General features: G+C 42.5%; 4 protein-coding genes across 11 annotated transcripts in view; 2 read left to right on the top strand and 2 right to left on the bottom strand.

Moving 5' to 3' along the window:
- Positions 1–5,287, bottom strand: part of LOC118333087 (E3 ubiquitin-protein ligase UHRF2-like) — a 28,448-nt gene extending 23,161 nt beyond the window's left edge. Inside the window, exon 1 of one of the 2 annotated variants that reach the window (XM_035668596.1) lies at positions 5,135–5,287. In XM_035668596.1, the coding sequence (XP_035524489.1) occupies positions 5,135–5,287 (153 nt within the window). The remainder of the gene's footprint in view (positions 1–5,134) is intronic. The other variant, XM_035668598.1, reaches the window with a different exon arrangement.
- A 2,996-nt stretch (positions 5,288–8,283) lies between these two features.
- On the top strand, positions 8,284–18,803 carry LOC118333085 (uncharacterized protein KIAA2026). Its single transcript, XM_035668594.1, has 10 exons — positions 8,284–8,784; positions 9,319–10,051; positions 10,572–10,772; positions 10,894–12,527; positions 12,683–12,744; positions 12,923–13,012; positions 13,123–13,238; positions 13,420–13,622; positions 13,824–15,878; positions 16,128–18,803. Exons 2-10 carry the CDS (start codon positions 9,330–9,332, stop codon positions 18,110–18,112), a joined length of 7,068 nt encoding a protein of 2,355 aa, XP_035524487.1. The 5' UTR covers positions 8,284–8,784; positions 9,319–9,329; the 3' UTR covers positions 18,113–18,803.
- Positions 18,804–18,885: 82 nt separating this feature from the next.
- mlana (melan-A) lies at positions 18,886–21,979 on the bottom strand. Its single transcript, XM_035668595.1, has 5 exons — positions 21,840–21,979; positions 20,550–20,642; positions 20,278–20,374; positions 19,878–19,985; positions 18,886–19,165 (listed from the first exon to the last, which is right to left on the bottom strand). The coding sequence occupies exons 2-5, from the start codon at positions 20,636–20,638 to the stop codon at positions 19,097–19,099; spliced, it is 363 nt and encodes a 120-aa protein (XP_035524488.1). The 5' UTR covers positions 20,639–20,642; positions 21,840–21,979; the 3' UTR covers positions 18,886–19,096.
- A 2,495-nt stretch (positions 21,980–24,474) lies between these two features.
- The window catches only part of LOC118332517 (nipped-B-like protein), a 21,390-nt gene continuing 19,432 nt past the window's right edge, over positions 24,475–26,432 (top strand). For 6 of the 7 annotated variants that reach the window (XM_035667846.1, XM_035667851.1, XM_035667850.1 and 3 more), the window contains exons 1-2: positions 24,475–24,588; positions 25,940–26,088. In XM_035667846.1, the coding sequence (XP_035523739.1) occupies positions 26,025–26,088 (64 nt within the window). In that variant the 5' untranslated portion in view covers positions 24,475–24,588; positions 25,940–26,024. Of the gene's footprint in view, positions 24,589–24,614; positions 24,846–25,939; positions 26,089–26,432 lie in introns of those variants that run through there. The other variant, XM_035667845.1, reaches the window with a different exon arrangement.

The raw sequence follows: 26,432 nt of genomic DNA, 5'->3' as shown, positions 1-26,432 counted from the left end.
CTCATCTCATCTAATATCAATGATGGAACATGTGTTAACATTATAATAAATCTACACCAAATAATACCTATTATAGAGCAGAAACTGCGGGTGGGGGGAGATTTGGCTGTAATATTACATTAAATTGAATTATTGTGCCAACATCCTGTCACACAGTATCTTATTGTAAGACTTTAAAAGCTCTTAATGCAGAAAGCATTTTGAAATTATAGCATCGCCTACTTAGTATCTATGCCTGCATAGCAGTGACAGAATACATTAACCCATTAAGTAAAGGTGAAACCAAAATTGAAAGACTAATCATGGTGGGCCATTTGACATTGGAGTGGTTTAAAAGGGTGTGAAATCCAAGTCAGAGTGTCGGAGTGTCGGACCCACACTGGTGGTGGAGAAGAAATTTCATAGCCGTGCAGAAATCTGCCTCTTTTGCTCAGGCAGACCATCCAAACCCCTTACTCCTACACAGCTTCTTCTTCACCCTTGTTTCCGCCCGCAGGCCGTCTTTGCAATGAGCTGAGAAAAATAGGTCATATTTCCAAAAACAATGACATGGGGTGTGTCTGTGTGTCTGCCATCTACCAAGGTTCCATCTTTGATCTTTTATCCCTCATGCTGCCTACAGTCATTCAATCCTGTACCAAAAATGCTCACCGCTAATTAGCAAGAAATACCTGGAAAGGTGACAAAGGTTGTTTTTTTCCTCTCGTTTGCAGCTCTTTTCTTCTCTTTATGTTAGTTCCTACACCAAGCTTGTACCACTGTACAAAAGGAAAATGTTCAACTGTGATGCAGAAGCAGTGTTCCATTTTCGCAATTTGTCATCTTGCCGCCGTTCGTTAAATAGTGAAACAGTTAAAACACTTTTCAGCTAAGTTGGGGAAAATTCCTTAAATCGGATAAAGCAATGTTTTTTAAAATGTCTTGGGATCTACCACTCTGCTCGAGCGCTATGGCAGGAATCTGTACATCAGTTCACAGCCTTTTCCACACATTTTATGTATTAATGTATTCATTGTTTGATACTTTGTCATTAAGAAGTAAGGCATAATAGTGAGTATAAATGCAATTTACTGTATGAAATTCTTTTTTATGCTCATAATTGAGAACAGATTCTATACTGTGTAAACAACCCTTTATTATCAGAAAGTATTAATCACATACTGTAGACTGTTGTGTTAGTCAGTATAATTATACTGACAGACTAACCTATGATGAGACAATCTCTATGTTTATATTTAGATCACAGACTATGTTTATTAGCTGCAAATGTGTGCCATTAATGACATAAGGAAAGCTAAACCCAAGAAACATGAGACAGTTAGCAGTATAATAACCCGGGCAGCCCTCTGGTAATCTGAGCTAAAAAAACAGTAGGGGAAACCCGACTGTTTACAATACATACAAGAGCTGGCAGTTAACAGGTAGGACATTTGTCCACTAACCGAGCTAAAGCTACTATGAGAAGGAGTGGCGAAACTATGAAAACATGTGAGAGTGTTAGAAAGCCTGCAGTTGTAGTCTAGGTTGAGTGCCTCTCTTTGTCTTTGCTCTTTGTCCAGCCTATCTGTCGAAGAAGGGTGTGACTGTTTACATGCATGGCTGCAGCAAAACTCTGCTCCCCCTAAAATTCTCTATGAAATTCTACAGCTTAGCAATACCCAACGAAAACCCATCAATCGAGGAGCCACAGCATCAATGTATGTATAATCAAATTGTAACGATATCTAGGTCACTGCAACAGTCTGTGTAAAAGAGGCCAAGCCAATAAAGCGTTCCTACAGCCCAACAATAGGCAACAGCTAACAGTGGACGACAGGCCAACTATTTCAACATGAAACATGTTGCTGCCTCAGTAGAAAAAAAAACACCAGTGAACTACAGCCTTATATTTGAAGCACATGGACAAATACAAGCTGAGCTTTAAACCGCTTGATAAACAGGCCAAACCGTTTTTTTTAATTAGTAAATGAGAAGTCTACTGCAAAAGTGAGTGTGGGCGTTGAGCAGAAAGGCTGCACGGACAGTGAAAGGTGTGTGTGTGCGAGTCTGCTCGTGAAATGTGAGTGACATGAGATGTTGTTTTTCAAAGTGAAACAGAGACGCAATGAGTGCACAGGCATATTGAAAAACCCATTAAAAAAAACACTGAGGCAAAGTTGTGTGGCTGCTGGCTCGAGACCCTTCCGACTGAAGGGCAAGCATGACTTTGAACTGGCGAGGCAACGTGCGCAGTGAGCTGGGGGGAAAAAACAAGACGCCATTTTGAAAAGGAATTAGACTGAGTTATTCTGCTACAAGTCTAAATCCTAACAGAGCGCAGGCAGCACTCCAAGCATGTAAGGGCACTAGCTAGTGTACGCTGCGTGTCACTGGTTCATTCCTTGCATTACTTAACACATGGAAATCCCCTAATCAACCCTCCCCACTCATTTTCCAGTGAAATGAAGGAAGCACAGGATTTACTACACGGGCCTAGCCTTTGCAACCACAGCTCCGGCAGTCAAGGACCACCCCAACATAACAGCTACTTAATTTTTAATAAAGCTAATGAAAATTGTGTCATATGCAGCTACCGATTTTGGTGAATTTGGTGAATTGAGAGAACAGTTTTGCTTTGCCACTGAAGGTATTTTAAAGTTGCATGTGGGTTTTGTTGATTTTAGAACAGAACAATGGAATTTGTTTACTAGTAAAAACATGCAAAATGCATCCAGAGGCGCTGGTGCAAACAACACACACACACAATTCTTTCCATAATAATAGTTTGCTATTATTAGGTTCGCCACGTAAACCATTGTTTTGGACAAAAGAAAAAGGTGCTGTAGCCTATAGAGATACAATAGCATTCAAGGCATTAAAATCTCTCCTTCACCATTCGAAACAGATCTTGGAAGTATTTTCGTTCTCTCCGTCCTGCAGTACAGCACATGCAGCACACGAGCAGAGAAGAAAATCAACCCATTGTTGCCTCTGTGATGCAGAGTTGAACGTTGGAGACTTCATTATCATTCAATTACACAACAGGAAGTAGGCTGGACAACTTGAAAATGGAATTCCTTGGCCTACAATACTGCCTGACACCTATAAATAAAGGCAAGTGTGACTGAATGTAAACAATGTGAGATCAACACATCATGTAGGCTGTTTGCTTCCGAGGGCTTATCTGCCCGGCTGAGTCATACTGTGTTAATATCAGCTTTGTAATGTTATGCTAAAATACTAAGTAAATCATGGCACCAGTGTCCTGCCAGAGCATCTTCTGCTTATTACTGATAGAACTGCTGGCAGAGTGAAGGTTTTTACCAATCTTTCACACAGGATACATATTGAGATACAGTGGGTCAGTATTTTCTGTACTGTCTTTTATATTTCTATCGTTTCATATATTAAATGTTCACATATTTCACACCACGTCTATGGTTGCAGGATATACATTTTACAAATATTGGTTTGCATCTACTACTTTAACAGTTGTGGTTACAGTGCATGCATGTGTGTGTGTGTGGTATCTCATAAAATGTGCCTGTGTGTGTTCAAAAAAGTACAACCGCAGGCTTTGAGGATGCCTGTGCAACCATCCGCCACGACATACAAAATATACATGTGCCTATGTCAGGATGGCAGCTTACAGTTCTCATACCATTCTCTTCCCACTGACTGGTATTTCATAAAATTACACAAACATCTGCTCACATTTCTAACACAACACGATTCAACAGTGTGTGGAATTGCCATCACACCAGGACAGAGACTACATATCCCTGCCTGGCAGTAGCCTTAAAACCAAAGACATAGTTTTAGGCTCATTTAGATCTTGAACGATTATTGTGGTTTTAGCGCTAGTTTCATCTCAAAGAAAGTGACATTGTAGGAAATGCCCAAACAGATTTTTTTTCCCTCCAGAGCCCTATTGGTTTTCTTGTAGTACAGATTATTTAAGTCATATTGTAGTATGAAGAATAACAATGTTAAATTTAAGTCTACAAACAATGATAAAAGGTTAAATTTATGTTGATCCCATTACATTTTTCAGTATTATGCTAAATTATTTATATTTTATTAATTAACGATATCTGGCCCTTCATGTTGTAACTTGGAACTGTTAAATCACAATATCCTAATATGACACAATTATATGTAGATACAAAATGCTTAGGTAAACACTCTCAAGCCAATTAAAGTAAGTACATAAAGGCTGTGCTATTGATGTAACCACACAGGTACAGGGTGTAGTAGCCCCAAACAAAATAGGGTGGCATGGAATCAGCAAAGACAACTAAAAAGTGTTACCCATCTACCTCATATTGGTAGAGTTACACCTGAATTGTGTTGTACTGTATTTGCACACACTATTACCCAATGATCCGGCCATGAGAGGACAGGTGCGCCTCTTTACAGCAGTCAGCCCTGCCTGTCCTCCCCGTACCGTGTGCCTACAGACAAGGTGTAAACACAACCACTCTTGCTTTTAGATGTCAGGGCACGTGGAGTCCCCTCCTCCCTCAAAAAACCATTAACATCATCAAAACACAGCACATGCACGAGTCTGGTGCCTCGCTAATGGACTCAGTGCAGCCGGGAGCTACGGGTGCCACATGTTACAAACGCAAAAACAGAAATGCGTGCTTAAGATAGACACTTACGGACACCGGGCTGTTACGTTAATTCGGTTTAACATGTGCTCTCGACGCAGGCATGTTTTTGTTTGCACTGCACTACTTTTCGTCTGCATGTGGAAACAGAGGGCGATGTTCTCCTTTCTCTCTCTCTCTCGCGGCAATGTAAACAAACATGTCTACGGCGGTGAGACATTTGTTGCATGCGGGTCTCCTCAGCCGCCAACCCAAACAATGTAACATAGCTCCATAATAACACCACATATTTCGCGTAATATCCCCTCTTTTTTTATTTATTTTTTAATATATCTTGGGGGGGGGGGCTGGCACACCACGTACACCGGGCTCTTGCGCAAGAACTATTGGCGAATTCCTATCAAAACAGGAAGCTCGCATGGGTCCGAAAACGGCTACAACACCTAGAAGACCACTCACTCTCCACCAGCACCCAAACCCTTTGCCAAAGCATCAAAAAACCGACTGTTGCATAACGGGGGGGCATAAAAAAATAGATTTACCTGCTTCCCTCTGTAGAACAGGCGCTGCTGTCGCGGGCTTACATTGAAGATGTCCTGTATTTTCAACCGTAAAGACTCAATTTTGGTCAATCTAGAAAGATCCTCAACGGTTCGCGTCTCCTTCCCGTCTATAGTACGAACCTGGATCCACATCGTTGCACCGCCCTGTTACGCTTCAAATAAACAGCGGGTAGAGCAGTATTTGGATACGGGTGTTGTTTTCCAGGGGGTTAAAGGAGATATAAATGAACAAAAAAAATGTTCAGGGCTCCATTGCGTTTTCCTCTGCAGAGGCAACGTCGGACTGACTCGCGCAGGAGGTGTCTCACATGAGGTCGCGGCGCCAAGCAAATCTCGCGAAATAACGTTTAAGCGAGCACAGTTTGCAGTTAAAGGCACAGCTCTCCCTTTAATGTAAGAGGAAATAAGAAAGAATACCCAGCCATATCCGAAGGCCTTGAGACTGAGGCCTTTGATAGAGCAGTAGTAGGCATTTATTATAGTGGTGCCACTTAAATATGTCCTGGGATAAGACAAAGGGACATGTAGTTTTGACATGGTGTGTTCTTCCTGTCAGCAGAATTGGCCTAACTACCCCCCCCAAAAAAAATCAGTGTGTGAGTGGCCGGATCAGTGCTGGAAAGTACATTTTGAGGTACTTCTATTTTTGCTCCCTGTAATTCTACTCTACATTTCTGAGAAAAATATTGGATTGGATTTTCTTTACACGCCTTTGCATTCGTCTGACTGAAATTGCACATTTACATACAGAATATGGAAACATTAAAATCACTGCTAAAGCTAATATCTAGTACAGCCAATGTGCAAGAATTCATTCTGACAGCGGCCATTCTGCTGCACCATAAGAGCTCCTTTATGTATATTTTTTCTGATAATACTTATATGCAGAGAGTATTATTGTTGTACTTTAACCTACTTGGAGCCATGGGGCAAAAACTGGCTACTGGGCCTCTATTAACCTCATGTTCCTCCCACTCTCTGTGCTTCGTGTACAGTATTCCCATGCTGGAATATTACATAGTCCCAGGTTTACTGCGTGGAAACTCGATTAAACACAAATTTCTATTTATGTACTATGTGCAATAGACATGGTATCAGCTGAGGTAATCATGGTCCTAAAACTACATTTTGAGACAAATTCTTCAAGTCAGGACCTCAAGATCGGCCAATGAATCAAGACTCGCCTTAATGCCATCACCATGTCATCTGAAATTGAGCTTTAGAAGTGCATATTCCTATATATTTCCAAACAAAATTACAATTCATCAAATTACAAAGCAATCTCCACAATGAATATGGGGCTTTTACTGGCTAGTAATCCAGTTTTGGTTAAATGTAGTATATATTATAGGATTAACAAAAGACTATAGAGCAAGTCTTTCATCTCTTGTCATTCCAAAAAGGCTGTTACGCGACTGCATCACATTCAATATGCTGCTGCCATAGTTCTAATAAGAAACAGTCAAACTGAGCCCATTGGCTGACAATTAGTTTTAAAACGTATTTTAAAGTGCTGCTGCCTGTCACATATCACGTAATGCCCTTGAGCAAAAATTCATAGAGGATATGCCAGAAAAAGAACCCTAACAAGCATCTAAGCTTTTTAGCTGCTATTCTGCTGGACTGTCTCCAATGTGCCCAAACTTTTGTGAATTTCACATTTAAATTCAAATCTCTCCTGTTCTCCTGTCCCTTTGATTTTTCCACTGCATTTTTTTATTGGTGCAACTTAATACTGAAACTGTATTTCTTGTCTGTGCTTATTTGTCTATTTGTACCAAATTTGTTTTCTATTTTGATGTATTATATTTCCCCTCTCCACTGTGGTTTTATTGTATTCCACTGCCTTATGTAATGCCTTTTGAATTTCTTTTGCCTTTATACAAAAGTCTTTTTTGTATGGGTTGAATGGACAATCTTTCTTTTTATGTAGGTTCTCAGTTAAGCATTTTATCATAAGATAATCAATATTGTAGTAGTTACGGTGAATTAAAATACATGTTTAAATAGCAAATCAATAAAAATCTAAGTTTCATATATTGCATCAAAATCTATCTTTCCCAAAACATATAGTAAAAGCCTCAAAGTATTTGTGAACACCACTGCAATGAACATCAGATATTCTTCCATCATTGTGTATCAAAAAGAAGATCTATATTGGACTGAAAAACCCCTGCCTGACAATACTTCCTAGCTGAACAGAAATCACTGTAGCACATGCCTCTCGTGGCATAATTGCTTAATTAACAATTGTCCCAGCTGGAGACCTTCTCAGTGTGCCGTTGGCAACTCTATAGCTGTCAGTATAAGAGGATAATACAACTGCTTTCCTGATGCTGCATATTCTTTCCTATGCACATGCTGTAACAGTCAAAGTCTAGTTTTATTAAAACAATAAGATGTTTTAACATATCAAGCTGATGATAAATCCCATCCCTCACCCTACAGCAGTGTATGCCGACATGCAGCAACCCGAACACAACATTATAGGACTCTCTTGCCCTGATAAAAGTCTGTAAAGTTTGTCAATTCTCTCAATCAGTGTACAAATCCTGCCTCCTGCGCTAGGATCTGACACACACACTTGTCCAAAACATTCCCATAATCAGAATAACCAGAAGGTGGAAGCCTGAGGTTAAGAGCCACCTGAGAGGCCAAACAAAAGGTAAGACAGAAGATACTCAGCAGTGTGCTGTACATTAGTGACTAGCGACATCTAGCGGTTGCAAGGGAGCAACGTGTGCAGCTCAAGTTTACACTGTAGGCTACACGGAACAGTACCTGCTGTGTCTCCTGTGGGTAGTTCAATTACACTTTATGCGCTCAAGTTTATGAATGAGAGTTCACCGTGTGATGCTACCACGTTGTGCACAGTAGCCTTGTAGACGATGCAATTTATTCATTTATTTCCGAATGACAGCCGTCTCCATTTGCTGCTCTTTCACTGACAATGGGCGACACACGCTTACAGTGAGGCCAATAGCACAGTGTTGAAGTATGTGTGTGTGTGTATGTATGTGTGTATGTGTGTGTGTATCAGCAACAGCTCCAAACCCAAATTTTTGGTGTGACACGCGACGGGCTAGCTACGTCAGGGCAGGCTGCGCACGTTTCGGGCGCACGCAGGGTGGAAGTGAAGTGGTACAGTAGTGTTCAGACAGACAGAGAGACAGGGCTGTCGGTTTACTAGCTTTTTTTTCTCTAAACCCTCACAGGGTTCAGAAGAAACCTGACACATTGCGCACATTAGACTCTGAAGTGAACCTAGTAGCACTTACATGTCATAAAGTAGCTGCCAACTTGTAAAACCTATCCGGGGTAAGCCTTGTTGGTGATAATGAACTGTTATGCATTGTCGGACAATCAGCTACTACGGCTAATGCTCCTTTAGCGATCTCGCTGTCACCGACATGACTCCGTGTGCCGGCGACATGCGATGTATGCACTTTTTATCAGCTGCACATTTAATGGCTACAACATTTTCAGTATGGACAGCGAACGCAGCAATTGCAGGCCCCAGACTGGAGACAATAGCAAGCTAACCTGGCTAGCGAGCTGTCGTGGCTGCTAAGCTTGCTAAAAGCGCTCCTGCCTTGGTGCGTGTCTGGAGCCGCACTGAAAACGTCGAGGTATGTTGTTGAACCAACCAAGCTCTGCCTCTGGTCACTTTGTTTTGCTCTTATTTTGCACGTGATCGGGAGACGGGACGTGGTTAAACAATGCACCGTAGATCCCTCTATGAGCAAGCGAGAACAAACTTTGTTTACTTACTGTTGTTAACTAGCGTTAGCTCGCTCGCTAGGAAGCTAACGTTATGCTATCTAGCCAAGGATCGAGGGAAAAGGGAAAGTTTGCAAAGATCAGACAGGTAGATAAAGAAAGTTCAACTGCTGGTAAGTAAACACTCCGGTGTCTCATCATGCGGCTGTAATAATGGGAACACCTGCCATGACAGGAATTATAATGTCAAACTTAGCCTAGCAATCTCAGATATGTTAGTAGTGATAAACATAGCCTCTCCCTGATTTAATGTCTTTTGGACCACGCAATATGAATGCTTAGTAAGCATTATTTATTTAGCTAAGTTTAGTTTTCCCTGGCATAGAAACTATGTTGGAGTCTTGTTTGCAACATCAAAGTTCACCACCTGTTACCCACTTCAGGTGCCTGCACGATGGAACAGGAGGATATAACAGACCAAATCACAGCAGCTTGTAGCCAACCTTTGTTCCACACCCAAGACTCGACTGTGACTGACCAAGACTCAGCAGCCCAGCGGCTCAGCTCAGACATCATGTCCTCACAATCCAAATGGGTGAGCAGCAGCACGGAAGACACTGACCTGGTTGTACCCAAGGATGGGCTCAGTAATGGCACCTGTGACGTTGAGACTACAGTGGCGTTGCACTGTCCTGGCGACAGTGGAGATGTTACTGCTGAGGGTGACCAACTTGCACTTAGCAATGATGGCATGTTTTCCAACAGTGACCTCTCGCTGCCTGAGGTCTGCATTTCCACTAACAGCAACAGCAATAGCTTTGAGGAGGATATGAACTATGAGGTCCAGCAAGCTTATAGGATATTCACTGGCTTTCTCTTAGACAAGCACAAAGGGATCACCAGCCCGTTCCTCCATCCCATCGGCAACCAGGAGGCCCAGCATGGTATTGGTGGGGTGCGGGGCTGGGGTCAGGCACAGCTCAGGCAGTCGATCTGCTTGCGGAGGATGGAGGAGAAGTTTATCAAACAAGAGTATGAGACCATAACAGAGTTTGTTGCCGACTTCAGGCTGATGTTGGAGAACTGTTATCGTTACCATGGGGTGGACCACTGGATCTCCAAACAGGCTCAAAAGCTGGAAATCATGCTGGAGCAAAAGCTTACATTGCTATCCAGGTAAACACAATGTAATTACAATGTTGAACAAATGGCTTAGCGGCTAAATGTTCAAAACCATTATACAGTTGCAATCAAACAGGGCCCAAAGGATATTTTCTGCGTCATGTGATTGTCTATTAATGTTGCTGGGCAACAAATGTTTGTCTCAAAGGTTAGCTCACATACATAAGAACATGCAGTTTTTGTAATATAGTAGTAGAATTACTTGAATGCCAGCTGGTAATACTACACATAAATCAAAGCAAAAGCATAAATGTAAGGTGTCTATAGTATATGTAATGCTATTAGTAATGGGAGAATGGAAGTTTGTGATCTGACAATCATCCTATTAATGGTCAAACATTTACTCAGTTGCAGCTCAGCTTTAAATAGCCATAGTACATTATTATGCATTTTCAACAATTGTGTGGCTGTTGGATTACAGCAGTAGTGTACCTATACTGTCTGTTTACTTCTAACAATCCTGAGAGCAACTTTAATCATAAGTTTTTTTTATCTCCATCTGTCAACAAACAAGGACACTGCGAGAGAAGACGACCTTGGCAGTGACTTCTAAAGGACGTTTTGGTGCAGAGGAGGAACGGGGTTCAGGGGGCACCTCAACGAGGCGGAGACTTGCACCTCGCAGCCTGGCTACCATCACTGTCGGGGGCCATGAGTCTATCATGGTCCAGGCTCTACGTCTGGAAGAGCAGCAGAGGGCCAAGGACGAGAAGAGGTGAGTGAATATTTGAGAGAAAAAGATTAGAAGTTGCTTTAGTAGGGTATAATATTACAAGACACATTTTACATTTGAAGTAAACCCACCAATAATTTACATATGTGTTCTGATTTCTCAGGCAACGTGAGCTTGAAAAGAAGGAGGCAGAGGAAATGTCAGCCAAAGAGGTTGAAGAGTGGGAGCAGACTTTGCTGTCACAAGCTTCCCCCCAAACTATAGACACACTTTGGGAACTCCCTGCTATAGGGCACTTCCTCTGCCTGGCACAGACTGCCCTTAACCTCCCAGAGATTGTATTTTTTGAACTGGAGCGTTGTTTGCTGATGCCCCGCTGCAGCCCCCTCCTGTCCAAAATAATGTCTTCCCTACTGTCCCCACCCCAGCGGAGGGCCACTCTGCACCGACGGCCTGCCCTGCCTTACCGCCGCTGGGAGTCTGAACTCAGGCAGCGGGTCTTGGGGTGGTATCGGGCTGTTGGTGCCTCGCATGATCAGCCAGGTAAAGCTGAGCAACTGGGACTTTGCCAGCAGTTTTTCATCATCCTTGGGGAAGTGAGTCCTTTGGAGGAGAAACCCTTCCACATGCTGCCCTTCTACCAGCGAGTATGGCTTCTGAAGGGGATGTGTGATCATGTGTATGAGACACAGAAATATGTGCAAGATGCATTGCTGTCCCAGCCCATCCATGAATGTAGGGAATCTATTTTGGGCTATGACAGCAAGGAGAATGCTTACATACATTTCCCACATTTCTGTGGGGCAGACTTGAGGATCTACTGCCAGAGCCCTAGCACACCCCCGGCTTTCCCTTTCCCATCTGTATGGGTCAAAAGGGTTGAAATAGAGCCAGGAACAGAGGGTGAAGAGTCAGATGGAATGAAGGAAGAGTGGGTTAAAAGTGAGAGGGGGTGTTGTTTAGGCTCCATGGACACGGAAGAGTCTGATGATTTTGGAAATGGGAGAGCAGAGACCCTTGGGGTTTTCAAAGGGGAAAATGGGGATGGTGAGGACGATGAAAAAAGGTTTAAATCGTGGTCACTGAAGGAGGATGAGGGGTCTGAATCAGGGTCGTCTGAAGGAGACTCCTGTGATGACTCTAAATTGAACTTAAAAATACACACTAACTCCTTATCCCTTTCACACACTAGTCATATTGGAGGAGGTGGTGTGGAAATGAATTTGAAGGAAGAGACTGTAGAGTTGAAGCATCAATCCAAGCGACTCACATTAAAACAGGAGCAGGGCTTCTCACTGGGCTCAATGCGCACCATTACAGCAGAGACAGAGGAGCCTTGTCTGAGTGTAGGGGAGCACAGCTACACAGGCAGGTCACCTGCTCGCTTAGTGAGTCAGGCCTCCCCAACCAAATCAGTGGGGCTCAAAATGGAGGAAGTAAGTCTCAGTCAGGGACACCAAAGATCTTCCTGTTTGGAATGTTGTAAATGCAAAACTAGTAATATGAAATCTGAGGAGCACGACTGCTGCTGTGGCACTTCAGGGCTAGCAACACTGTTGTCTTCTGACAGTGCTCTAAACTCAAGTGAAGAGAGGGTGAATGACAAAATTTGGACAAAAAAAAAAAAGAGGAAGAAAAAGCGAGGGAGGGAACAGCTGCCGAGGGTGAAAGGAGAGCTCAAGCAGCTGCAGCACATGGACAGGATGAGGCTGTCCCCAGCTGAGGCTGCCATGTCTGCTGTGCGGGGAGTTTCCACAACGATCAAAAGAAAAGAGAAGAAGAAGAAACATAGAACAGGTGAGAAAAAGTTAGTATTGATGTTAGTCCTGTGGTTTCTTCATGTATTGCATCAAGCTCATTAGTCAGTTTGCATTCATTGCCACAATGCAGTATGGGATATTTATTAAAAAAGTTAATAGATAAAATGGTAATATATTTTATCTTGTTGATAGGAAAAAAACTTGAGTCATCAAAGAAAATTGAAGATGAATCTCCAGTTGAGCCATCATTTAAGGTAATCAAGCTCATGCTAAAATATACTTATTTCTGTGTGTTTTTAAATGCTGTATTAAGTAATTAAATACAACTATTTTATAGTCTTAATTTAAGCCCTCCCATTCTTCTGCCCCTCTTTTTTTCTTATCCTTCTATATTAAGATTTTCTTACTTGATCTGTTATTTCTCTTCTGTAGTTGGTATGCACCAGTCTTGAGGAGTTGAGAGATCTGATCAGTAAGACAGAAGATGAGCTTGATGACCTGGAGAGCACCAAAAAGAGATTGGTAGGTTACAATAATAGTTCGGTCAAGAGGATTTACTCAAGAGGCTTCTGAACTTGATGGAGAATGTTGGTGACATGACTAAGGTTTCCTTTGCATGTTTAAACTGACAGGGTCGATGGTATTATAGGAGAGAAGCAGTAAAAGACCTCCACAACACTCTAATTAGACTACTGAATGAGCTTTCACCCTGGGAACCCAAACTTGTGAAGGCCTTTCAAAGGAACAGGTAATACTTATTTGACATTTAAACAATAATCTGATCAAATTCTTAGTCTTGTGCAGTTTGAGCTCAGCGGACCAGCAAAAAGCATGACCGCAATGACAACAAAAATAGCTCTTTGTATAATAGCATCGTTGCTGGATTAGAGACAAGCACGCAATCTATGATTTATTTTCTACTACATCAGGCTTCGTTTGAAAAAGGAATTTGATGACTTCAAGAAGCACCCCGAGTACAATAACTTTGTGCGCGAAGAGTGCATTTCATCATCATCATCAGATGATGATGAAGAGAGGGGTTTGGGAAAGGAGATGTGTTCACTCTCGGATCATTATAGAAGATCAGAAGAGGACCTGGAACATATGGTTCCCAGAGGTCTTTGGAGTGGAGGTAAAGTCATTAAACTAGAATTAAACATGTGAATTTTGATTACTGAAATGTAATGATAGAGACTTAAATTGTATTTAATGAAATGACACAGTTCTGAGCTTATTTAAATGTCCTAGAGGAATTTAAATGGGTCTCGTCTTTTGAACCTTTATGGCTAATTGATCAGTGCATCACTAAGAGACATCTCTATTTTGTTCTCAGCAAGTACCAGGGAGTTTGTGGCTGAGTCCGCTGGAGAAAGAATGACGACATACATACCTCCCAACCACCTAAAACACCCTCTGGTCAGTACAGAGAAAGACGTCACGCTGCTGCCAAGAGTTCAAACTGGCAGCAGTAACATTACTTCTTGCACTGACTCTGGGCCACAGTCTAGATTTGAACCTATCCCATCAAATCAATCCAGGGATTCAAACTCAGCATGGGCAGCAAGGGTGCCAGCCCAGGCTTCACTGTCACCCAGACCCCCCATCCTCCATCCCACCACTGGACTACCTAAGGGCTACACGCCCATCCCCACTCTGCTGGCTAAGAGTGTGGGAAACAAAGTGACCTTAATGAAACGGCCCGCTGATTACCCAGGGGTAAACAATGTAGATAGACTGGACAAAGGGTCTTTGGTCTCCCTGCCTAGCTCTGCAGTGACTACCACAAAACTTTCAAAAGCACAAATTTCTCCCTCCACTTCCCATAACTTACAACAAATGCAGACACAAGGACTACAGACGGAAATATTAAGACAGCAGGGAATGGCCACAGTGATGGCAGCTCCTCCTAAATCACAACAGGCCAAACCCACCCAGACTGTACCAAAAGATCCGGTCCAAGTGGTGTACAAGGTATCTGAGGGGCTGGGGCAACTTGTAAGAAAAGACAGCAGCAGCCCAGTCAAGATTTCTGTTCATCCTGTCATGGACCAGAACACTGGGGAGAAGATCATGCAGCAAGTAGTGATTCTGCCTTCTAACCTTCTCATTCACAAAACTGAAGAAAAGGCATCTTCTTCACATCAACAACAGTCTAAGGGCATTCAGGTCCCAGTTTCTAAAGTATCCAGCCCCTTATGTATGTCCACCAATGTGCCTGGGTTCACCATTCCTGAAAACAAAATCCCTGTTCAGCAAGTGGCTCCACTAAAAGATGCCAGGACAGTGAGGACCCCTTCTCCTTCTGTTTCCCCTTGTCTGCAACAGGGGGCCATAAACACAGCAGGTTTCAAGGGGGCACAAGTCTGTAGTCCCCAAGCTAGCACAACACAAGGTATCACTCCAAACCCCTCGCCCATCACCGCTCCTTCTAGTGCAGTTTTGACTGAGCCTATTAAATCCACAGACCCCAAACAGGAGCTTAAGACTGTGTGTATCCGAGACTCCCAGTCCATCCTGGTAACGACTAGAGGAGGCAACACAGGCATCGTCAAAGTCCAGACATCCTCAGACCAGAATGTGCTTGGTTCATTGCCCACCAGTCCAGTCATCACCATCTCACCTCAGTTTAAAGCCTTCCTCGTATCCAAGACATCACAAACCCTTTCTTCTTCTGCTCCCTCTCACACACCCCCTTGCACCATACCAGCATTAACAAGTATATCAGTGGCCCAACCTCAGAAGCAGGTGTCTTCAGTTTTAAAGTCCCCTTCTGCTGTCACAACTCCCATATTCACTACAGTCACTGGTGGCATTCCTGTTACAAGCCCTGGAAGCCAGACTGCAAGCACTACTGTTGCTTTAGGTCAATTCTCAAACACCTCAGTTGGTTCTACAGTTGCAACAAAGATTTGCCAGGTAGCACAGACAGCTGCTGCTGGTTCTAATTTTCAAACTTCATTAGTAAAAAACACTGTTGTTGTCCCATCACTGAGTAGTTCTGGTATTCCCCAAGTTCTCACACAAGCAGAGTTCATCAGCAAGACTGGTGTGAAACGGGCCAGTACAGATGAGAGGTCCCAAGTTGCTAAATTCATCCTGGTTACTCCCTCTTCTTCTTCCTCATCAAATGTAGCTTTGTCAAATCCCTCTTCCACAAAATCACTTCCAAGTTCAAGAGTCATGTTCATCAGCCAGCCCACAGTGACAGCATCCACCACCTCTGTGGCAAGCATCCCAAAGCCGATGATAGCAACAGGGGCTAGTGGACAGCTGCTGACCACTTCATTATCAAGTCAGACTCTAAAGATGGGATTAAGCCCAGGCCAACCTGTTTGTGGTGTCAACTCAGAAACATTGTCCAAGGTCAAGAACATTACTCTGCCATCAGGTGGGTTTGTGTAATTTATTTTACTGGTATTCTCATTACGTCTGCTGTGTCTTGTGGTTTATACAGTCTGTACATTTTGTACCAATTAAAATTATTCGTTTGTACACGTATACTTCATAGTGTAGTTTGGAGAACGTGAAACTATTTTTCAATTTTACAGTATTTAGTAGTTTGAATATTGTATTAAAGTGTAATAATCATACCCCAAATACAACCCCATCACCCCTATTGTACTTTCTGTGTCTTCAGGGGTTCAAATCCACTTGTCAGGGAAGACGACAACCATTGGACAGACCATTGGTGCCCTGTCACGTTCTCCTTCCAAGAGCACACCAGTATCCGTCTCGGACACAGGCCGTCCAACCACCACCACCACTGGACTGGTCCCGGTTTCTAATTCAAATACCATCTCAAGCGGTTCAGCCCAGCTTGCCTCACATGCTTCTCTGACCACCACTTCTCATCTCCAAGGTATCCCTTCTTTCCCCCAGAGCTCCCAAACATCAACGTCTACTGTTGCCAGTCTGACTGCAGGAAACATGATCAAGAAGGACCTTGGTATTCCCCCAAATACACTGTCCAGCCACTCTCCTGCTCAGGTGGCCACTACTGTGCAGAATAGCCCAGGACAAACCTCCACACCCACTCTTGTCCGTCAGTCTTCAAATATCCAAAGTGGCAGTGGTGAGGAAACCACTTCCTACTTATCTTCCTCTCAGCATGCTTTCAATAAAACCCAAACACCCATCTCCTCTGCAACAACCACCAATACCCAGTTCACCACCTCTGCTACCGGCACAATCCAGCAGAAGATAGTCATCAACACTTCTACTCCCCTTGCTGCTGGCACACAGATCCTCCTTAACAATGCACGTTTTGTAGTCCCTCCCCAGGGTTTGAGTCCAGGCAGCCATGTCCTTATCATCTCTAGCCCTGTACCACAACAAGTGCCTACTGCCAGGGCTACCAGCACTGGAGCATCAGTACCTCCCCAAAGGGCAAGCCATGGCACTGTAGCCCATCAACCACCAGTTTTACCCCAGTCCCCAGTCAGGCTTCCTGGTGTGCCAGCCGTAAGTTGTCCTTTTGTAGCATGCACACCTGCTGTTGGTCCTTCATTGCTAGCAACCACTCCCAATGTCACGCCAGTCAGACTAACAGGAACACCTGGCCTGGCCCCAACGTTTTTACCCAGTAAAACAAATGTAGTGTCTGCTCTGCCTAGGTTGCCAGCTTCGCAGGCCAATAATTTTGCGTCACCTCCTGTAGGTACACCCACTGTGGTCTCATCCCTGCCAAGGGTAGGCAGCGTACCAGCCCTAGTTTCCCCAGTGGTAACCAGTGCCCCTGCTCTCGGCTCAGCACTGGCTACACTCAGGTTAGCTGCTGGTACACCCACACAGGCTGAATGTTCATCAACCATTTCGCCTGCAGTAGCACCCCCGTTGTCCGTAATGTCAGCACCTCTATCATCATTGCCTGTTTTGCCCAGCCCATCAGTTGCCTCACCCTTCTCCTCAGCTGCAGCTCCTGTGGCAGCAGGCACACCAGTTTTGCATTCTTCTCTTGCTGCCAACAAGATGGTTTCAGTGACAACCCTGGGCCCAGTCATACAGCCCCAGCAGACAGCAGTTGGAATTGCAGCATCCTCGACTGCTCTATCGCAGTCTTTAGTGCATATAGGACTAGACAACACATCAATTAAAAAAACAGTGCCTGCAGTCATGCAACCAGTGCTTGCTGGCACACGGACACAAGTTTTGCCAACAGTGTCTGTACCACCAATTGTGAGTGCTGCATCTAGGATGCAGACACTGCCCATTGCAACGGTTACACCAATCGGAAGCACTGTCAACACCTTTGAAACAGCACCTGTGGTGACCGTACCTTCATCTAGCAGCACTGTATTAATAAGTCCAGCTCAACCAATCACATCACTGAAGACAAGCAACACCATCCACCCACCTGTCGTTCTGACCAATCAAGCACTTGGAAAGCACTCTCTGCAGACCTCATCCTTGGGTATACACACCAATGTAGCATCCAAGCTACTTATTAGTCCCGATGGCGCTGTTTTGAACACAGTTCAGTGCCAGGTTAATCCAGCAGAGCTGACTGCCTGCCCCAAGCCACTGGATGCACTGGTGGTTTCCCCCAACAGTTCCACTGGAGCACTACACACACATGATTCCTCGTCACAGCTGCCACAGGCAGACAGAAAGTGCACCAATTGACTGAGACTGTGCCAGCTCTGTGAGGACTCTCAAACCATTTTCATCTGCTTAGTTTTGGCAGGGCTCATATCCATTGCTTGTAGTAATCCTGGGGCTAGTTAAAGAACTGCTTTCCAGCTGTAGTTTGACTTGTGACTTACATTTAGGATACAGTAGGTTATACCCTCTGGTTAGATCATCTTATAGGTAGACTGTATGCCCAATCAGACATACTGGAAATGTATACTGTGATGGGTTGAAAACTGTAGAGGTTGTCCTCAGATGAATGTTATTTCCTTTTTTTGTACTTAATGGCCAGTAATGACAACTGTTAAAATAAATCAGTAGACCGGGAGGGTAGATAAAATGAATTTCAACTCAAGCTTTTGTAATACTTTTCAATGCCATTAGATACTGCTTCAAGAAGTAATAATTGGGATACTATTCATTGGTACAAGTTGCTCTACTTTATTTGTCAGTTTTAAACAATACAACTGTCTGTATGCAGATTCTGTCATTGTTTTTTCAACTAGTAAACTACATTTTACTTTTTAGAAATATAAATAAAACTAATAGATGCATTTGTACTACATGTTTGAGCCCATATAAAATGTTTTGAAGTCACATTTATTTATTTTACCATATAGATTTTTCAAAAATATTTACTAGGTACCTTTTCATTGAACAAATGTGGACATTACTGCATGGAAATAAACAATGCGACTGTCCCCAACAAGCGTGTTGCTGATTCCTTACACACAGACTCAGAATCACAGAATCATTTTTTATTGTTTGTTGAAACAACCTACATTATATACATTTAATTGTTCATTTGGATAATTTTACAAAGTGAGGGATACAATACTTGGACCTGTTGGTATATTTAGCTACAATGCATATTGACAGACAGATTATATATCATAAAACAACAGATGAAGTAAAGTGTTTGTTCTTCAGTGTTTTCCTTTCTTTTTCAGACATCCGTCCATCTTCAACGGAAGTCCTTTAGGGGGAATAGGGAGGGGGCAGTGGCCCTGAGGAAATCTTTTCGTAGGCTGGGGGAGCATTAGGAACCTGGAGAAGAGTGAAATAGTAAATACGTAGAAATGAAACGGCTGAACAGTTTCCCACACTCTCACTGGTAATTATTTTGTCACTGAACCTCTATTATGTTTATACAGGATTAAATATTCAAACATATATTTTTATGGCTATATCATTACATACAGAAGCTAAATTGTACATGCATGGAATTCAGCATCATATCTGGAAAATCTAGGCGTGTTTGGTGGGTTTAAACAATCTTGGTTTTGGTAACTCAACAGTTAGAATTCTGGTAAATGCCGCCATAAAAAACAATGGGAATTGTTTTGTAACTTAATTTTATCAGAGGGTGCTGATCTGAGCCTCCTCCCTTGATTTTCCCACACATAGATACACATACCTCCCTTGGGAATGATTCTGAAAATTTAGACCAACCCCTAGTCTGGTGACACCATAATCTCTCTTTCAGGCGTCCATTGCATCAGCTTCACGTGTTCAACACTGTGTTCAGAACCCTGAGGCTTTGTACTAAACAAGCACCCTCTGTCATGGACTTGTTGTCCAGAGTTTAAGTCTGCCCACTAGTTAACTGTTGATTGGTGATGTATTTTTTAAATAGACCAGCTGCGTCGAGCTGTTGAATTTGTTGGTATCAATCTTTTTGCTGACAACTGATTTAGGGACAGGGAGATACAATAGAAGGTCAGTAAAGTCAGTCATGGGGTAACTGCCTGTCCCTCACCGCAGGTCTGAAGCTGCCAAAGTCAGTTAGAGCCATCTTATTTTCTGCTGAAGGTCCTGCCTCTGAGTACTGGCCTCCTGTGTAACCGGCTGACCCCGATCTAGGGTTCTGTAGGAGTGAAAGATGTATAAGGAATTGTGGGAAAACAGCAAGAAATGAAGACGCAGTGATAAATTGCGGAAAAAAACAAAAGCAGAAACGAGATAAACAAAGAGGAACATAGATCTTTGAAAGAGGTTGTAAATCAGATTAGGACACACATTTTCAACACAAATATGTAACATTACATCGATGGACCCATCAAATTTTCTTTGTTTTTCCTTCCTTGCTTTTATTAGTCAGGAAAACCCTTTAAGTATGAAATGTGAATACTTCATTAAAGGAAGTATGATGGTCTCACCCTGATCATTTTGTAGCCACTCCTCTTCTTGAAGTACCAGCAGCCCATGATGAGGAGAGCTGCCAGGATGACCACCAGCAGAACTATGCCCACTGCCCTGTAGATCACAACACAATTCACAAAGAGACATATTTAAGGCTTAATCTATTACTTTGGTATATATGTTTTATAGTATTCACCATAATATGGCTACAGTATTCATATCACAGTGCAAAAAGCTGCTTTAATCAAAGTGTTGATCCCTGATTTCAAAATAAAATAGACACACATACTCCTCAGCTCTGACATATCCTCGTCTGCTGTTGGCAAAATAAATGTTGAAGTCTCCACGAGGCATCCCGTCTGTATGATTGCACAGCATCCAGCTGAAAGTCAACAGAAAACCACTTCATAAACTGAGCAATGTACAATATTTTTAAAAAAGTAGATAATGGCCTGGATAATAATTAAAACTAGACAATCATGTCAGATTTCAAACCAGTCTTAACTGTGCCTTTGTCAAGAACAACACTCAACATTATCCCCACCCATGGATGCATATGCATGGTTATCAGCAACCAAAGGCAGCACATAGTCAGTGTTGACACACTTAACCACCATGAAGCTGTGCACTGTTACACTGATTTGTTGTCCCTTTAGAATTCTGTAGTTCAACATAACTATTAGGATAAATGAAAGATAAAGAAAGTTGAAATATTATGAAAATGTATCATATTTAAAAAAAAATTCCACAACATTTAAGGGTTTCATGTAAAAAAACTTAAGCTATTCTTACTGGAAATTGATTCTTTTTGACTGCTTTCTCCACCCCACTGCTCAACGCTGCAACAGGAACATTTGGATAACATTTTGTTCAGATACCACTGTTGACGCTTTTTAGTGGCACGCAATAGTTACAAGCTGTTGGGATTTGCACCATTTTGCGCATTTCGATAAAGTTAAATTCATTCTCTTCATTAAAATAAAATTGTATTGGCCATTTAATGGATCAGTGCCCTCACTGCTCAGAGCTTAAAGTGTCTTGCTGCGTTTTCATCCTGCTCATTTCATCTCTCTCTCTCTCTCTCTCTCTCGCACCTGGCATTGGCTGATGCTCTCTCGCCCAGTGCTGACACACCAATCCCATAACCGAAAAGTGCTTTAAAATGTAATATTTATGTTAGCTAATAAGAAAAATGCACAGCCGTGTTTAATATTAGTCGTAGGTTGCAGAAAAGATGTAAAATCTGCAGTCTAAGTACAAAGATTAAAATCAACAAGTTGTACAGACGGTAAACCAATCGGAACATAATCTTATCGATCAGTAGATCAGTAGATCTGCTCTTGTGCCACTGATAACCTGATAGGTGACAGCATCACCTGTTAAAGTAGCTGTAAAGTATCAACAGGCCGTCTACAGCATCTATTTGTCCTGTCTGATCAGGTTAACTGGCTGTTTGAAATCCATCTGTCAATTAAAATGAGCTACTCTTTGCACAGTGCAACATATTCTACAGCATGCCTATGATACATGGCTACCTCTGCTAGAAATAATTAATAAGAAAAACAAACCATCATCTTACCAAATTGGATAATTAGATTGCAGGGAACAGTTCCTCTGGTTGGGATGGCTTCTCAAAAAGACTGGCTCCTCGGACCTCTGCTATTTCACTGCTCAGTGTGCTGGAGAGCAGAGAGGGGCAGAAAACCCTCATGACCGTCACGGGTTAGAGGCTCATGGTTAAACCCATTGAAGCAGAGTAATTACCGTGAAACCCCGCGGTCCTGAACGCAACATTATTATCCACTCGTGAAACTACAGGCGTCAGCTGCTAGCTTTTTATATGGAAATGTGTGTGTGTGTGTGTGTGTGTGTGAGAGTGTGATCTTGTTTGTCACAAATATCCTAATCCAATACAGTAGTTTTATAGGCCTGCTAACACCTTCAGCACATTAATAATAAATATAGGGGGAAATAAAGTAAACACCTAATTCAATAGCATATTATTAGTGCTTTGGAAACATTTGTTGTTTCAAGTTGTATCATCAAATATCGACAAATACCATAAATCTGAATACTATCCTTATCAAGTACTGCCACAGGTAAAAAAGCTATAGGCCCACCAATATTTGAGTTTTTCTATTCTGAAAGACTGAGAAAAAGTCCAAAATCATGGATGTGGGATTCTTCTATAGTCTATTATCTTTTGTCTGCAAACAAAAAGCAACAGACTTCCAAAAAAAAGGGAAAAAGCAATAGATCCCTTTGTTCTACTAGAAAATAATGATGTACATATAACCTCAGTGTGAAGAACCTCTAAAACTTATCATCTTTATAATATTTTACTTTGAGTTAAATAATGAATTCGTCTTTAGAAGGTAAATGGTATAAAATGAATGCTTTTCATGATTCTGATCATTGCCTCATCTGCCAAGCCTTGAGTGAGTCTACTGTCATATTATAACAGAGAAAATTGTGCTATTTTTATATGTGAAACCAGAAGTTAATGATTCAACAAAATGAACATTTCTGTGTCACATTTAACCACAGTCAACACCCTTGGAAATAAGAGCAAAGCGTCTCAGAAACATTGCCGTTTGTTGAAAGTGTGTTCAGCGTACTCATGAGGGGGTTTTGTTGTCCATCAGCTATTTTAAAAATAAAAAACACAAGCGGTATCACCGCAATAATCAAGTTTAACACCGCATTTCAGTGTCAGAAGGGATACCAAGATGACATTTATTGCATTATTGGCATTATTTTTAAGTCTTAGACAGAATTCAAGTGGCCCCACACTCTCTGACTCATGTTAAGGTTCATGTGTTTCTTTAAAATAAAATATAAAATGCTAAATATTAATAAATCACACCATTGATCTTTGATCATAGTCTTAATGTAATAAATGTAAAGAATATGAGAGTGTATTTTCTTACAGTGGATCATTCTCAATTATATAAAATGGTTCTGGTTTGTCTTCACCCAGGCCGGAACTGTTGAACAGATATTTTCGTCAAATGATCAAAATGAAAATGTCAGCCTAAAAAAAAAAAAAGAAGCTAATCTGGACAATGACACACCCAGACTGGAAGACAGGGAAACACACAAGAGACGGCCAAAAGTTTATTTTAGTCTGGAAAACCATTTAACTTCTCTCCACAAGAGGGAGACCAAAACCTGAAACTGAGCGATGCGTCTCAAGCCGAATGCATGTTGGACGATATGAATTAGTTTATTTCTGTTTTCAACTGGCCTCAACTTCTGAATAGTTTGCAGCATGAGAGGAAAAACTTATGAGGAGGAGACTTTTGCAGCTTTGGGTAATGCTGGGTAAGTTTGTTTCGGGGAGCTGTCAGCTGATTGACTGATTGTTCATGTGTTTGTTGTGATGACAAACCCATACATACACACCTCCCCCCCTCTCTCTCAGTTGAATACACAAGACAAGACTTTAAAAAGTAATCTGTTAAGTAAAGATAAAACATATAATTTACGTTTTTTGTGAAGGAAATGCAGCATAATGTGGGGAAGAGTAAAGCCTTAAAGATCCAGATCTAAAAACATCACAGATCCATATGATGTGAAGCCTGAAGATAAGAGAAAATAGACTTTATTGATCCCACATTGGGGAAATCCACGTTACAGCAGCCACAGAAAAAAAAAAAAAAAAACATTAAATAACAACATAAAATAAAGATATAATGAAAATAGAAACAAAGGGAAAATCTTTTATTAGTACTGGATTAAATTATTTCAGTGTATAAACATTATTATATATTTTTTTTAAAAAGCAAACCACCGGCCGTAATAACGTTCACATAGTTAGCTCCCCGCCGGTTGAGGGAGTTATTCCTTTTACCGGTTCTTCCGGTCGGCATTTTGAAAGAGAGAGATAGAGAGATAGAGAGAGAGAGGATAAGAGGGATAGACACTGTGGACCCCCCTCGTTTTCTTCCCCCTCTGTCCCTTGATTGTTTTAATATCAAAGAAATAACCCGGCACCTACACACATAACCTCCAGCGACTGATAAAACCGTCGTCCGCCCGGTTTTAAAGGGGGGGATGCTCTCCCCCCCTCTCCCAGCAGATATGTCCGTGAGAAAGAAGAAAAGCCCCCAGTCCTCCCACCGGGAACCACTGCCGTTGTGTTCGCTATTTACTCGGAGAGGAGCTGTTTGAACGGTGGGACGGAGAGGGAGCTAGAGACTCTTTCTCCAGCTCCAGCTGCCATCCTACTCCTGCTCCTCCCCCTCCTCCCGCTCCCCCTCCTCCTCCTCCCGCTACTCCTCCTCCTCCTCCACCAGAACCACTTCTCTTTCTCATCACATCCAGAGGTAAATAAGCCACATTCAACAATAACAACCTCTTTTCAGACGAATCGTTTCGCCTCCCGAGTGCATCCGCGTTGTCAGGCACACCGGGCAGCCGTTGGGGGACCGTTAACGGGATCAGCCGAAGGGGGGGTCATTCTGATTTGTGATGGGGTCTTCGCTTTGTACCCCTGCCTCCCAGGCGTCGGGTCGGGGTTACGCTTCCTTAGGCGAGTCCGAGGTCCACTTTGTGAGCTAGAGATGCGTCGACGAAGGCCATAGTAAGTGTGAGGTGGGGATCCAAACCCGTACACGACCCGTGTGATTAAAAAAAAAGAGCGACACAGCGGAGGCTACCCGCGGCTAACCGGGCTTGATGCACTCCCGGTGATGCTAGCTTAGGCAAGTTACAGATATACCTTTCCAGTTAGCATACGTTAGCTAGCTACATCTCCAGTCTGTCGCTAGCCGGCTAACCCCGAGTTGATTTTTTTTTTTTAAGTCACTTTCACAGACAGTCGATGTGCGGCTCGTTCTCTTTAGCGAGTGTCTACAAAGCCGAGGTGCTAGTAAGTGGGTAATAATACAGTCGTATGTGGTGTTAAGATGAGCTAACGTCGCTGTTGTGCGTTTGAGGCAGCCCCGGAAACCTTAGCGTTCACTGACACTAACAAAAGAAAGAATTTCTGATATAATGCTAGCTTCACTAACGACAAGGCTCTCTGTGTTGTCGCTGGGTTATGTTTGGTAGCTTTCAGCTGCGGGGATTTATATTACAAACTCAAGACAAAGTGACATTCGAGGTAAGAGACACACAGAGAGGGAGACGTACTCGTAACTTTTTTTTTTATCATTAATTCCACGATAGGGAGATTTGTCACCTCCCCAAAATCTACTTGCAACGCACGACGTACTGCATTCACACGAGAACTAAAACTGTTAAATGCCCCGACTGTTTTCTGCAGCCATTGCATGCTCGACCTGAACAGGTTGAACAATCATAGCCTACAAATATGCACACAGTGAAGGTGCGTAGGTTACTGAGGAAGAACAGGACCAGGAAGCAAGACGGTCCGGACACCAGAAGCTGATATAAATCAATAACTTATAATGGCATGCACAGGCTTGCTACAAGGCCGGTGTGAACGTCTACGTCAGAGGTTGCAGTTTTGTTGGCAGTGTAATAATGCACACTCATGAGCTGACACAATTTTGAAATCCTCATCCCAGAGGAAGCACACTGTAGTCAAGGGGAAAACACTTGGCTATGTATTAATACGTGAAATCCTAATAGGATCAGTGCTGCATGTGATGGCATCCAACCTTGTTGACAGTGAGCGTTCTGTAAGACTGTCTGTTGTTTTTGTCTCTGCAGCATTTTGGAGATGTGAGGAATAGGAAGAGATTGGTGATATTGAGCAGCCTGTGCATTGACACGACCTCTTGACCTCATCTTCAGCATGAATGGTGATATGCCTCATGTTCCCATCACTACTCTTGCTGGAATTGCTAGCCTGACAGACTGTAAGTGAAACATCATTTCTCTAATGCTGTTCACACAGCCTAAATACTAACAATTCAGGTAACATTCAGACCAAAATGTGGCAACGCTAAGGAATACTTGAGTGCCAAGCAGGCCGCAGTTGACTGGCTGTGTAGTCACCAGAAACTAAAAAACGAGTGTGTGTAATGTTTCTCATTGCTGGTGATTTCAGGGCAGACAGAGGTGGAGGGGCTTGTATTTTTGAAGATGGGAAGTTGTAACCAGTTTAGAAGAAATTGAATAACTGTTAAAACAATGTAAATGTAACATTGTGTATTTCACAAAGATATAATTTGTTGCAGAACTATTGCATTAGATTTTAAAA

This window comes from Morone saxatilis, unplaced genomic scaffold, assembly GCF_004916995.1.
Source record: "Morone saxatilis isolate NCDOM2014 unplaced genomic scaffold, NCSU_SB_2.0 Contig21, whole genome shotgun sequence".
Lineage (NCBI taxonomy): Eukaryota > Metazoa > Chordata > Actinopteri > Moronidae > Morone > Morone saxatilis.
Note: the sequence above shows the minus strand (reverse complement) of the source record. Positions and strands in the feature narration are given on the sequence as shown.